General features: G+C 49.5%; 1 protein-coding gene across 1 annotated transcript; it reads right to left on the reverse strand.

The window, feature by feature from the left end:
* Nucleotides 1–11,429: 11,429 nt before the first annotated feature.
* On the reverse strand, nucleotides 11,430–12,413 carry LOC147596605 (olfactory receptor 6E1-like). The gene has a single exon (XM_086769743.1). It carries the CDS (start codon nucleotides 12,411–12,413, stop codon nucleotides 11,430–11,432), a length of 984 nt encoding a protein of 327 aa, XP_086625869.1.
* Nucleotides 12,414–12,657: the final 244 nt, after the last annotated feature.

Raw genomic sequence — 12,657 nt, forward strand, 5'->3', positions numbered from 1 at the left:
TGGATGATGACATGAAAGCAAATTTCTTAGATATGCTTGCCTTTAAGAATGCTAAAGAAAAAACTAAGAGAGCCCTTAGTGTGCTGCCAAAAGGATCTAGTACAGGGCAACTGCTGGAAGCTGCCGAGCGAATGTTAGAACAAGAAAAGGCTACAGTCATGGCTGCTGCTGTACGTGCAGCAATTAAACCGTTGCTATCAATAAAGCGGCGTGTGATTAACTGTCTGTAACCCCCATTCCCTCTTCCCCCGTCCCCCGTCCCCCGTCCCACCCAGGGGGCAGGGGAGGGAGGTGGAGATGGTGTTAAGCCCGGGAAGAGGGAGGGGTCGAGGGAGGTTGTCTTGGTTCCCTTTTTCCTTATCCTGCTTTGGTTTTAGTGATGGTCTGTTTTGCTTGTAGCGGTGGCTTTAAGGATCCCTCCCTATTCTTGTCTTAAACCTCGGATTTTAGTTTTCTTTCCTCTTATATGCCTGGGGCCATGGCAGCCGCCAGGTGCCCCCACCCCCCCGCCCCTGACATGGTTAACAGATACTCCTGTCTGAGTCAAGCTTTGTATAAGTGGAAGGACCGTTCCCTCTTATAACATGGGGGAAGGGATACGCTCATGTCTTTACAGCAGCAGTAAACAAGTGGATCCCTGACTGTATCATCTGCGGGTATTTCAGAACATGTTTGGTTGACCTGCCAGATACCGGTAGGATGGCAACTCTGTGTAAAACAGCAGCAATCACGAGTGCTGAGTGCTAAAACTACAAAAGATGGAACTTTTTGGGTTTTTTTTTTTAACTATTCAAGAGCTAATATTTCTAGAGGGGTAATGATTGTAAATGCTTTAAGATCTATACATTGCAAAGACACAGCTTGACGTAATCATGCGAGCACATATCAAAATCCAGACAGCATAGAAGACCTAAACGAAGCATACATAGCATTGAATCTGATTGCCAAGATAATACAGAGTTTTGGAAACAAAGTAAAATTATTGCTGCTTCAGTCTTTACACCTGGTGTGGCAAGTGCCTAGGCATTAACTACACTAAATAAATTGGACTGTTGGCTTGCTAAGCAAATAAATACAACTGCATCAGCATTATTAACGCTGTTAACTGATGTAGATTCTATATACTATGCTACTTTACAAAACAGAACCGCTGTTAGCCTGCAGAGCACATATTTTGACAGGCCTTGTTGCATGTGCTGACCACACGTGCAGCAACACCTGGTCAGTACTCTTTCACTGAATCTGCTGAGGGTATCAACAGAGGTGGCTCGGAGCGGAGGGGAGAGGACGGACCCAGAGCACACTTTATTTACAACAGGGGACGCCCTGAAGGTGCTGCGCCTGCCTCCCTTCTCTGCTCTGACCCGGCTGATAACCATCCTCTTGCTCAGCAGTGTCTTTGGCGTAGTTGGGTTAGTAACCGAACAGATCAGCAATATATTTTTTATTATTAGCACAAAATCATGATTGTCAAGATTTTGATGGGCTTTGCTGCATAAATCTGTCTGATCATTTGGAATCTATTCACAAAAGTATTCAAAACTTGCAAAAAGGAGTACAAAAACAGCAACAAAGTGATGGTTTTGATATATTCCGAAATCTTTTGGTGACTTGATATAAGCTTGTTACTAATAGCTGTAGGATGCTTATTCATTCCTTTTATATATGTATTTTGATCCATAATTCTGTGTCTTAAAATGTGTGCAGACTTTAATAGATAAAGCGTTGAAACAAGCCTCTTCTCATAAACAAAGAAGGGGGAGATGTGTTATTTTGCTGAGCCAGTACGGTGTCAGTGAAAGCACATCGACCTTGGGGGAGGAATGCAATCATGCTCTCAGGAAGAAAGCCATGGAATGAGAAGGGAAGCTTTAAGATCCAAAACATTGTTAGCAGAATTTATGGCTTGTTTGAACAGAGGCTTGCAAAAAACTAGTCATTGCTCTTGTAGATAAGAAAGTTACTGGAGTTGTTATGTCTGTAATAGGAGAAGAATGCTGTAGTAGAAAATTACTAGAAAGTAGTGAAACTTAGTTTTGCTTAGCAATCATGAATATGTATAATGTGTGATCAGTAATTTTATTGGCTAAGGTTGTGTGTGGCATAACTGGGTGGTTGCTGTCATTGGCTAAAATCAGAATTGTGATACTAGGCATCATACTAGATATAATCATTAACATTCCGTGCTTGGTCACCTTCCTACAAAGGTGATACAGAGAATACTACATCAGGGCGCGCACGCCATACGGCATCAGTTCCGACTGCCCATCTCACACGCTCGGGCTGTAGTGGCAGCCTGTCCAGCATGTCAAGCAGCAAAGCCGAACCAGGCCTTACACTACCCAGGCATTAACCCCGGGCATATCACAGACTATGCGCTATTTGGCTGTCTGTTCTGGTTTTGTTAGTGAGGGGGGGCCTAAGGTGGTAGCTTCTGTAGGAAACTGCTAGAAGTTGCTCCCCTTTGTTCAGTGGACTCGGCCGGGCCTAGGGCGGACCCACTGCTGGCCAAGGCCGAGCCAATTGGTAGCGGAATGTCCCATGATAACGCCTCTGTGATAACGTATTTAAGACGGGGAAAACAGGAAAAGAAGAGAAGATGTGAAGCAGCTGAGCAGGGGGCAGAGAGGGGGAGGCGCGAGCCTCGTGGACCTTGCAGGCCTCACCCTCTGGCCTCCCGCTGGGCAGCAGACTGGGCCCAACTCAGCCCGGCCTGGCTGCAAGAAGTGGAGAGGAGATGAGAAGTGAATAAGATGTAAAAAGGATCCTGAGAGGCGTCTGCCAGCCTGTTGGGAGGAACGGCTGCAGATGCCAAGGTCAGTTCAGATGTGAGGGGGAGGAGTAACGCAGCTCCTGGCCAAGATTCCTCTGCAACTCGTGGTGAAGACCATGGTGGAGCGGGTTGTCCCCCTGCAGCCCATGGAGGTCCACGGAGGGGCAGAGATCCACCTGCAGCCCGTGGAGGACCCCACGCCGGAGCAGGTGGAGGCCTGAAGGAGGCTGTGGCCCGTGGAGGGCCTGCTGGGACAGCTGTTCTAGAGGGACTGCACCCCGTGGAAGAGATGACCCACGCCGGAGCAGTTTCACAAAGGACTGTGGCCCGTGGGAGGGACCCCACGCTGGAGCAGAGGAGGAATGCGAGGAGTTCTTCCCCCGACGATGACACAGCAGCGTAAAACAACGCGTGATGAACTGACCACGACCCCCATTCCCTTTCCCCACCCTGTGCCGCTTGGGAGGGGAGGTAGTATAGATAATGTTAAGCCCAGGAAGCGGGTGGAGGGGGAGGTTATCTTGTTCCCTGTCTGATTCTCTTGCTAATTTTAGAAATAAATGAGTGTTTTTCCCCAAGTTGAGTCTGTTTTGCCCATAACGGTAACTTTAAGGATTCTCTCCCTGTCCTTATCTCACACCTTGAGCCGTTTTTTTTATATCATCTCCCCCTGTTCTCTCGGAGGGTGGGGGGAGCCTGCATAGTCTGGTCCCGATCGGGGCTGAACTACAACACTGTCTCAAATACATTCATGTTGTGGTTGACACTTGCTCCTGAGCTCTCTTCGTGTGTCCATTCACGACGTCCACGACACAGATGCACCAGAACCGGGCTTTTGCCTGCCTAGGAGTACCTCGAAAGATAAAGACCGACAATGGGCCAAATTATTGATCATTGGTATTCTGCCACTTCCTGCAGACGTGGGGAGACCACCATACATTTGGCATTCCTCTGAACCGCACCGGGCAAGCGATTGTAGAACACGCACACAAAACCCTGAAAGCACAGCTAACGCGCTTAAGAGAGGGGTTCGCCAGAGGTCTTAGTCGATAAAGCACTTGTAGTACTGAATCATATATACTTTGCTGACCCCCAATCCATTTCCCCTATCCAGAACCATTTTTCCTCGTGTCAGCCGCTGTTTGGGGGCAAGGCACTCCTGGGGGACCGGTACCACCTGCCAGAAAACCCATGTTGGGAAGGTCCCGCTGATTTGCTAATATAGGGACGAGGGTATGCTTGTATCTCCACAGGTGCAGGGACCTGATGGATCCCGGCCCGGTTGGTACAGCCATGGCTGGAGGATCGCCAGGGTAACCGAGCAGCGCGGCGCCCTCCAGCTCACCCTAGTGGGATTGATCCTGATTGTGAGTCTTCCAATGCCAGTGATAATGACTAATTTCTGGGAGTGGTTCACGAACTGCGCCGACTCTACTCAGGTTTGCATAGCGCGTGGCCTGTTGGGCTCTTGGGAATGCCAACCGCACAGCCCTCGCCATATCTGAACTGGCGACTGCTTTAGCAGCAGACGACGAAGGACTGACACAAATGAAGATGGCATTAGATTATGCCCTTGCGAGGCCTGGCATCGGTTGCAGCGACCTAGAGGGAGTCCTAGGTCTCCAGGGTTACTGCTGTGTGGACTTCAGCAAGAACGCCTCCTTGGCCTTGGAGAAGACGCGTGTGCATGCTGCCCAGTCGGTATTCAACGTCAAAGTCCTAAAGGACGGGGGGTAGTTTCCAGACCTGTTCGGTTTACCTAGATGGCTAAGAAATATTGTGTCTATAGCTCTGATGATCCTAGCAGTTGCTTTCATAATGCTTTGTTTGTTTCTGTTACTGTTACGTTTCTTGCATGCTGTGATTGAGGGGTCACTAGGCGACTATTCGTGATCAACTATGTTATTGTGGCATCCGCCCCAGGGTACCAGCCATTAGACCAGGATGATTTAGCATAGAGCGGGGAATTGTGGGGTAACGTTAGCAGGGCTGCATGTATGCAGGAGGGGCGGTCCATGGCGATTCGCGCGCTACGTGCGGGTAGGTCCATGGGCGCATGGGCAGGTGCGTGGCAGGCATGGATAGATTCATGGGTGCAGGGGGCAGGTGCCTTCACGTGCGTAGCGGGTGTACGGGTATTTAACCCTGTGTTGTGCAGCATTAAATTGAAGGCTTGGTTTGACGGTATCCGTGTGATGCCCTGCTTTCCCCGGGGTGGGCCTCCGGTGCGTGCGGGGTAGGTTAGCTGGCAAGAGAGCCAGCAATTTAAAGAGGGAAGCAAAGGCTTTGTGTGCAAGCAAAGCAAAATAAGGAATTCAGTCCATGCTTTCCATTGACAGACAGACATTCAGCTATTTCTAGAAAAGCAGGGCTTCATCACAAGTGTCAATGACTTGAGATCACAGTGATCATGACTGTTCCTCTGTCTTTCCTTGAGGTTTTTGTGAAACATGACATCATACAGAATGAAATATCCCTTTGGTTATTTTGGGTCAGCTTTCCCAGCTGTGCCCTTGCCAACTTCTTGGCCAACTTCTTGTGTACCTCCAGCCTACCTGCTGTGGGGGCAGAGTGTGAGAAAGAGGAAGTCTTTGTGCTCTGCAAGGACCATTCAGCAACAGCCAGAACGCTACTGTGTTATCAGAGCTGGATCAGTTACAGATCCAAAGCACTGCTGTGAGGGAATTAACTCCATCCCAGCCAGGTCCAGGACAGAGTTACAGGTCACAGAGTCAGGGTGAGGAATGAACGATGCCTTTTAAATGACGTGAGGAGATCAGTGGATCACAGACCCTGGCTCTGATGGGGGACAAAATCTCCCCAGCATTCACTGGCCAAGTGAGACAGCAGCAGGATGCAAACAGTCCAGGAGGTTTCTTGTGGTGCTTCTGGAACATTTCTTAGCACAGCTGCCAAACCAGGCATCCAGTCTTCTGCTCCCCTGGACATGGTACTGCCAAAAGAGGAAGAGCTTGTGAGGGACGTGAACACCAGTGTCCACCTTGGCTGTAGTGACCATGAAATTGTTTTGTCCCAGATCCACAGGGACAGAGGGAAGGAATCTGGGATTCAGCAAATAGAAAGCTCCTATAGTTTTACAAGAAGTGGGAGTTCCTTTACTGGAGGCAAAATAACTCCATTTCCAAGGGAAGACCGAGGCCTGAACAGCTGAGGAGGGACTCTGAGGAGAAGGGACTGGGCATTAAGAGGGATGCCACATGAGCCAGTGATGCATGCTCACTGTGAATCAGGCCAATGGCACATGGGGATGCATGAGGGGGACTGTGGGCACCCAAACAGGGAGTTATCATCCACTTTCACCCAGCATTGCTGTGACCACACCTGGACTAGCGTATCTGCCTGTGGGGCTCACTGTTCTGAAGGAATGAGGAGGAACTGGAGAGGGTGCAGAGGACATCTGCTAGGATGAGGTTTGGGGCCTTTGTGGAGAGGCTGAGAAACCTGGGCTTCTTTAGCCTGGTGAAGTGGAGGCCAAGGGCTCCATAGCAGCAGCCTGCAATTGCTTGAAGGATGGTTTCAGAGGTGCTGAAACTTTTCTTGGTAGCGGGAAGAGAAGGAAGCTTCCAGAAAGTGCAGCTTGGAAGGTTCAGACTGCAAGGGAGGAATAAGAAATCTCCATCAAAGGGTAACATTGTGGTGCAGGAGGTCTCCCAGAGGGAATCTGGATCAGCCCATGGCTTTGTGTTTCAAGGAATGGCCAATGAGAATGGAGACATCAGTGAAGATATAGAAATGCTGAGGTGAGAGCTAGGTAGGAAAGCAAGATGGATGTCAACAGCCTGAAGGGAAAAAGGTGCATGAAGGGGACAGTATGGGTAAACCTGCAGAACAGATGATCAAGGGCTCTGGCAAGGCTGAAAGACCAAGCTCTTTGTCCTGCTGAATATGCAGTTGCCTCTGCCGCTGAGGCCTACTAGGATGAACCTTATTTTGAGGTTCTGGACTTTGTTTCCTCCTCATCTCTTCTTGGTGAAGCCAGGATGTGCTGTACAGCTTTCCTACACTGGGCATTGCTCACCCTCACACCCCACTGCCCCCAGAGTCACATGTGAGGGACAAGATCAGCCTTCCTAGGGCCTGGGGGTCATGGCTTGGCCCCTCTGCTTCATGAAACAAACCAAGGGTCTTCTCAGCATTACAGCCACCTGCACGGTGCTTTTTTTTTGCCTACTTGCAATCACAGCCTCCAATTATCTGCTCTAATGAGTCCATGGGGAGGCTTTGTCAGTAATAACCCTCAGTGGGGCCCATTAATGCTTCAAGGTACTTTGAGTTTTTCTCCTGACTTCAACATCTTGCGCAATTTGTTCAGTCTCCTCTGAGTATCTGAGGTTCATGTAATGAGCCCCAAAAGCACTGTGGGGCTCATTCAAACACAGAAAGTTCTAACGAGCCATGTCTCTTCCTGTAATTTTCTTCAAGTCTTCAAGACAGCTAATTGGAGAGGTTTCATAGTGTAGTTAAGGAGGAAGATGTCCTAGTGCACCTAAAAAAATGTTCTTGACTTCAAAGGATATTTTTTTGTTACTTTTCAGTTGAAAGAAGAGGTGATAGCGGCAATCTCCAATTGATATTGTTCCAGAGTGTCTCCTCAGGAGGTCTGGACAGGTAGGAATAGCAGTCCCTTGAAGTTCAACACCGTATGGACAGCCTTCCTCCTCACCTCCCTTACCCCACCATTTCTCTTGTTGGCCACCTGGGACTTGCATCACTTTTCCTGACATCAGACTTCTCCACTGAAGTCTGTAGCTGGATGTTACAGCTCCTTTGCACCAACTCCCACCTGCTCTCCTTAGAGAGCTGGCTGCACACAGGCACAGAAGGGTTTGTCCTCTTTGCAAGCAAAGAAAAGTGAAGCCAGATAAAGCTTCATAAAGAGTGAAACACACTCCTCAAGCATATGCTAAGGATGGGATATCTGTAATGAGGCTGCCTTTCTACAAGGGATCTCTTATGAGAAATATGAGAGAGAGAGGTACAGAAAGGTAGATGTAAACACAATGACAGAGTTGGCTAAAGAGACAGCTAGGCCACTGACAGTCAGGTACGATTTAACTCCCTGAAGCTCAGAGCAGCAGCACAGGTGGCACTGTCTGAATGACAAGGAGTAAGGGGAGGAGAAAACTGGACACTAATGAAAAGGGCCTTGGGCTCGACACTCTGCTGAAAAGATGACTTCAGAAATGGTAAATGTATCAGGAAAGGTGACAATATATGAAATATGAGAGAAATTAAATGCAGTGTACAAAAGGCAGAATGGTGGTAATGAAAGGACAGGAGAAGATGGATATTTCTGTGGAATATCCCTTTTGAAAGGTGATAGCATTGGTAGAGGTGTCTTGTGAGTGAGGACAAGCAAATGTTGCATCTTTCTCTGAAAGAAGCCAAAAGTGCAACCCAGGGAACCACAGGCTGTACAAGCTCACATTGGTGAGCTGTAAGCCACTGATATCTCTTGGGTGATATTTCTGGGCACCTAGCAGAGAAAAATGTGTCCAAATGCAGTCAGCATGGACTCACCAATCTGACTGCCTTCACAATGAAGCAACAACTTTTGTGCATGAGGGGAGAATAGTGGATGTTGTTCACCTGAACTTCAGCAAGATTTTTTATATGGTCTCCCTCAATATTCTTGTACCCAAGAGAGGACATTACAGTCTGGAAGGGCAGAGAAACAGGTGAGTCAAACAGCAGTTGGACCCTCTCAGGCTGAGGGAGCAATGCTGAAGGGGTCATACCCTACCTGGAGGCCACTGGGACATAGTGGGACATTATGGGGCAGCATAGAAAACTCTCCTGGGCCCTGTGCAGTTTAACATCTGTATCCATGGCCCAGAGGAGGCAACTCTCACCGTGTTTAACAAGAACAAATGCCGGATTCTGTACCTGGGATGAAATAGTGCAAGGCACAAGAATAGACTGGAATAGGAGTGTCTGGGCACAAGCCCTGCAGAAAGGGATCTGGGGGTGCCGGTCGACAGCAGGCTCAATGTGAGTGAGCAGTGTGCCCTGGCAGCCAAGAGGGGAAACTGCATCCTGGGGTGCAGGAAACACAGTATGGCCAGCCAGTCCAAAGGGGTGACTATCCCGCTGTGTTCAGCATTGGTGCCACCTGTAAGAAACGTTGGTGCTACTGTGTGCAGGGCTGGCCCTCACAATTTTAAAAGGAGGTTAAAGTCCTTGGATGCGTCCAGAGGAGGTCAAGAAAAGTGTTGAAAGGACTGGAAGGCATGTCCTGTGAGGAGTGGCTGAGGACTCTGGACTCTTCGAGTTTTGAGAAAATGAGGCTGTGGAGCTACCTCATCACTCTCTACAGCTTCATGATGACAGGAAGTCAAGAGGGAGGTGCTGAGTTTTTTCATAGTAATCTGTGATAGGACATGTGAGGATGGTTCAAAGCTGTGTCAGTGGAGGTAGAAACTGGTCATTTTGAAGCATTTGTTTACTGAGAGAGTGCTCAAACCTTGGATCAGACATCCTAGAGAGGTTGTCAATGCCCCAAGCCCATCAGAGGCATTCAAACAATGCCCTTGATAACAGGCTTTGTCTCTTAGCCAGCTCTGAATTAGTTAGCCCCCTCCCCTCCCCTCCCCTCCCCTCCCCTCCCCTCCCCTCCCCTCTCCTCTCCTCCCCTCCCCTCCCCTCCCCTCCCCTCCCCTCCCCTCCCCTCCCCTCCCCTCCCCTCCCCTCTCCTCTCCTCCCCTCCCCTCCCCTCCCCTCCCCTCCCCTCCCCTCCCCTCCCCTCTCCTCCCCTCCCCTCCCCTCCCCTCCCCTCCCCTCCCCTCCCCTCCCCTCTCCTCTCCTCCCCTCCCCTCCCCTCCCCTCCCCTCCCCTCCCCTCCCCTCCCCTCCCCTCCCCTCTCGTCCCCTCTCCTCTCCTCCCCTCTCCTCCCCTCCCTTCCCCTCCCCTCCCCTCTCCTCTGCTCTCCAGGGTCCTGTATGTGGGTCAGGGCAATCCCAGACAAAATCCAGGCTGGGCAGAGAGTGGATTGAGAGCAGCTCTGAGGAGAAGGGCTTAGGGGTGCTGGTGGATGAGAAGCTCAACATGAGCTGACAGTGCGCTCTTGCAGCCCAGAAGGCCAACCGCATCCTGGGCTGCATCAAAAGGAGCGTGGCCAGCAGGTCGAGGGAAGGGATTCAGCCCCTCTACTCCACTCTGGAGAGGCCCCACCTACAGTACTGCATCCCGCTCTGGAGCCCTCAACATAAGTAGGATATGGCACTGTTGGAGAGAGTCCAGAGGAGGCCACAAAGATGATGAGAGGGCTGGAGCACCTCTCCTGTGAGGACATGCTGAGAGAGGTGTGGCTATTCAGCCTGGAGAAGAGAGGGCTCTGGGGAGATCTTACAGTAGTCTTACAGTACCTGAAGGAAGGTACCTATAGGCCCTAAAGGGCCTATAGGAAAGAGGGGGAGAAATATTATTGCAGGGCTTGTTGTGAAAGGATGAGGGGTAATAGTTTTAAAGTAGAAGGAGGTAGATTCAGAACTGATATAAAGAAAAAAAATTTGCACTGAGGTTGGTGAAACACTAGAACAGGTTGCCCACAGAGGTGGTGGATGCCCCATCCCTGGAAACATTCAAGGCCAGGTTGGATGAGGCTCTGAGCAACCTGATGTAGTCGGGGATGTTCCTGGCGCTGGCAGGGGGGCTGGACTAGATGACCTTTAAGATCCCTTCCAACCCAAACTATTCTACGATTCTATGATTCAGTTCAATACTATTCTATATATACACCTGTACAGGGAGGACTCCTCCAGCAGCTGGACTCAGGCACTCAGTCACCTCAGCAGCTGCCCCTGGATATCAGCTTCCTCAGTTGAAGGCACCTGGAAATAAGTCTCCGAGGCCACAGCCACTTTCCAGATACTGGTACACACCACCCCAGTCACACATACACTCTTAAGTCCACTCACTCCAGACTCTCAGTTGCTGGCACTAATGACATACTAGTGATCCCCTGGTCCTGCTCCAGTTGCTGCACTCACACTTGTGTACTCATTCATGCAGAAGATAAATTCTCTCACACAGGAATGAGTTAGAAATTAAGTTTAATGAGAGTACAGGACAGACTGCACAGGTCAGTGTCCTCCCATAAACATCCCATAATAAGTCCTCTCCAATCCAAAAATGCTCTTTCCCTGCATCCCATGATATGTCCTACACTCCAGGCAACAAGGCCCTCAGTCCAAATGGTGATCCAGAGAGCTGCTCTCAGAGACTCATCCCAACGGCTTTCCCTCCTGGACCACGGGGCTGACGGCTCTCACAGGGCAGCCCTGGAAGGAGCTGGGACAAGATGTTCATTCCTCAGGAGCCTGTAATTTGGGTTCCCACCTGCCACTGTACCTCTGTGCTCCTCTTGGTTTGTGGAGATGGGCTCTTGATGCACAGGTGGTTCTCCTGTGATGTGCCTGGGAGCAGCCAGGGCAGGGCATTAACTGAGTTACTCCTCCTGTCATTGTTTGTGCCTTCTTCTTGTGTGCAGATGAGCTTCTTATCACTTAACACAATACAGCAAGAACATCTATCACCTGAGGCATCTCAGGTGTTCGGACATTACATACATCTGCACTGGTATTATTCAACACGTGACAGCAGCTCATTGGAATTGCTGTCCAGAAATGCATCACTATCAGGGAAAAAGCTGTGGTGTAGCACAGGCAATGGCTTCCTTCAGGGCCAGTCTCACAGCCTTGTTTCTAAGACTGTAGATGAACGGGTTTAAGAATGGATACAAGACAGTGTTCAGCAAAGCTACAACTGTGTTTGTCTCCAAGGAAACATCTTTGGAAGGACGCACGTAGAAAGCAATGCAGCTCCCATATGCAATGGCCAAGGTGGTGAGATGGGAAGAACATGTCATAAAAGCTTTCTTCCTCCCAGAGGCTGCTGGCAGGTGTAGAACAGAGAAAAGGATGCCCGAGTAAAATGCCAGAGTTAAACATAAGGAACCCAGTATGAAAAATGAAAACAAAACAGAGTCTGTTTTCCAAAGCAGGCTGGTGTCAGAGCAGGACAATTTGAATAAGGGGGAGTTGTCACAAAAGAAATGGTGGATCTTGTTTGAGCCACAGAAAGTCAGCTTGGAGAGGAGGACCAGGTGGTAACTCACGAGTGTGATGCCTAAGACCCAAGCAGCAACAACCAGGCGGATGCAGAGCTGAGGCTTCATGATGGCAGCGTAACGCAAAGGCTGGCAGATGGCAACATAGCGGTCAAAGGACATGACAACAAGTACAACGAGCTCTGTACAGCCCAGCGCAAAATAGAAATAGGATTGGGCAAAGCAGCCGCTTAGTGAGATTGTTCTCCTGCCAAAACCCAGGATCAGCAACAATTTGACACTTGTGGAGGACGTAAACCAGATTTCCAAGAAGGACAGATTGCTGATGAAAAAGTACATGGGAGTTTGCAGGTGGGGATCCACACACACAAGGAAAATGATGGTTGCGTTCCCCATCACTGTTGTCAGGTATACGAGCAGAAGGAGCAGAGACAGAAACAGTTGCAGTCTTTGATCAAGCCCTGAGAAACCCTCCAGGATGAACTCAGTAACTGCAGTTCCGTTTTCTGGTCCCGTGCTGAATTTCAGTTCATCCTGCTGGAACAGGAACATGGCAATGAACAAGCGTGGTGCTTTCACAGTCTGGATGAAAAGTTCTGTCCTTTCTTTTCTGCTTCTTTACCTTCCTGCTGTCTTCCTCTGTAACACAGGCAGAGACAGTCCTTCAAGCATTTGTCATTTCTTAATTTTCCTGGTTTACATTTTAGTTACGGTCCTCAGATAAGCTGTTCTTTCTACCTTTTTCAAACAGTCACAAAGGATTATTTCTCCAGAAGAGAGGACTTAAAAGTGGCTG

This window comes from Chlamydotis macqueenii, chromosome W (assembly GCF_036417535.1).
Source record: "Chlamydotis macqueenii isolate bChlMac1 chromosome W, bChlMac1.mat, whole genome shotgun sequence".
NCBI classification, from domain to species: Eukaryota; Metazoa; Chordata; class Aves; order Otidiformes; family Otididae; genus Chlamydotis; species Chlamydotis macqueenii.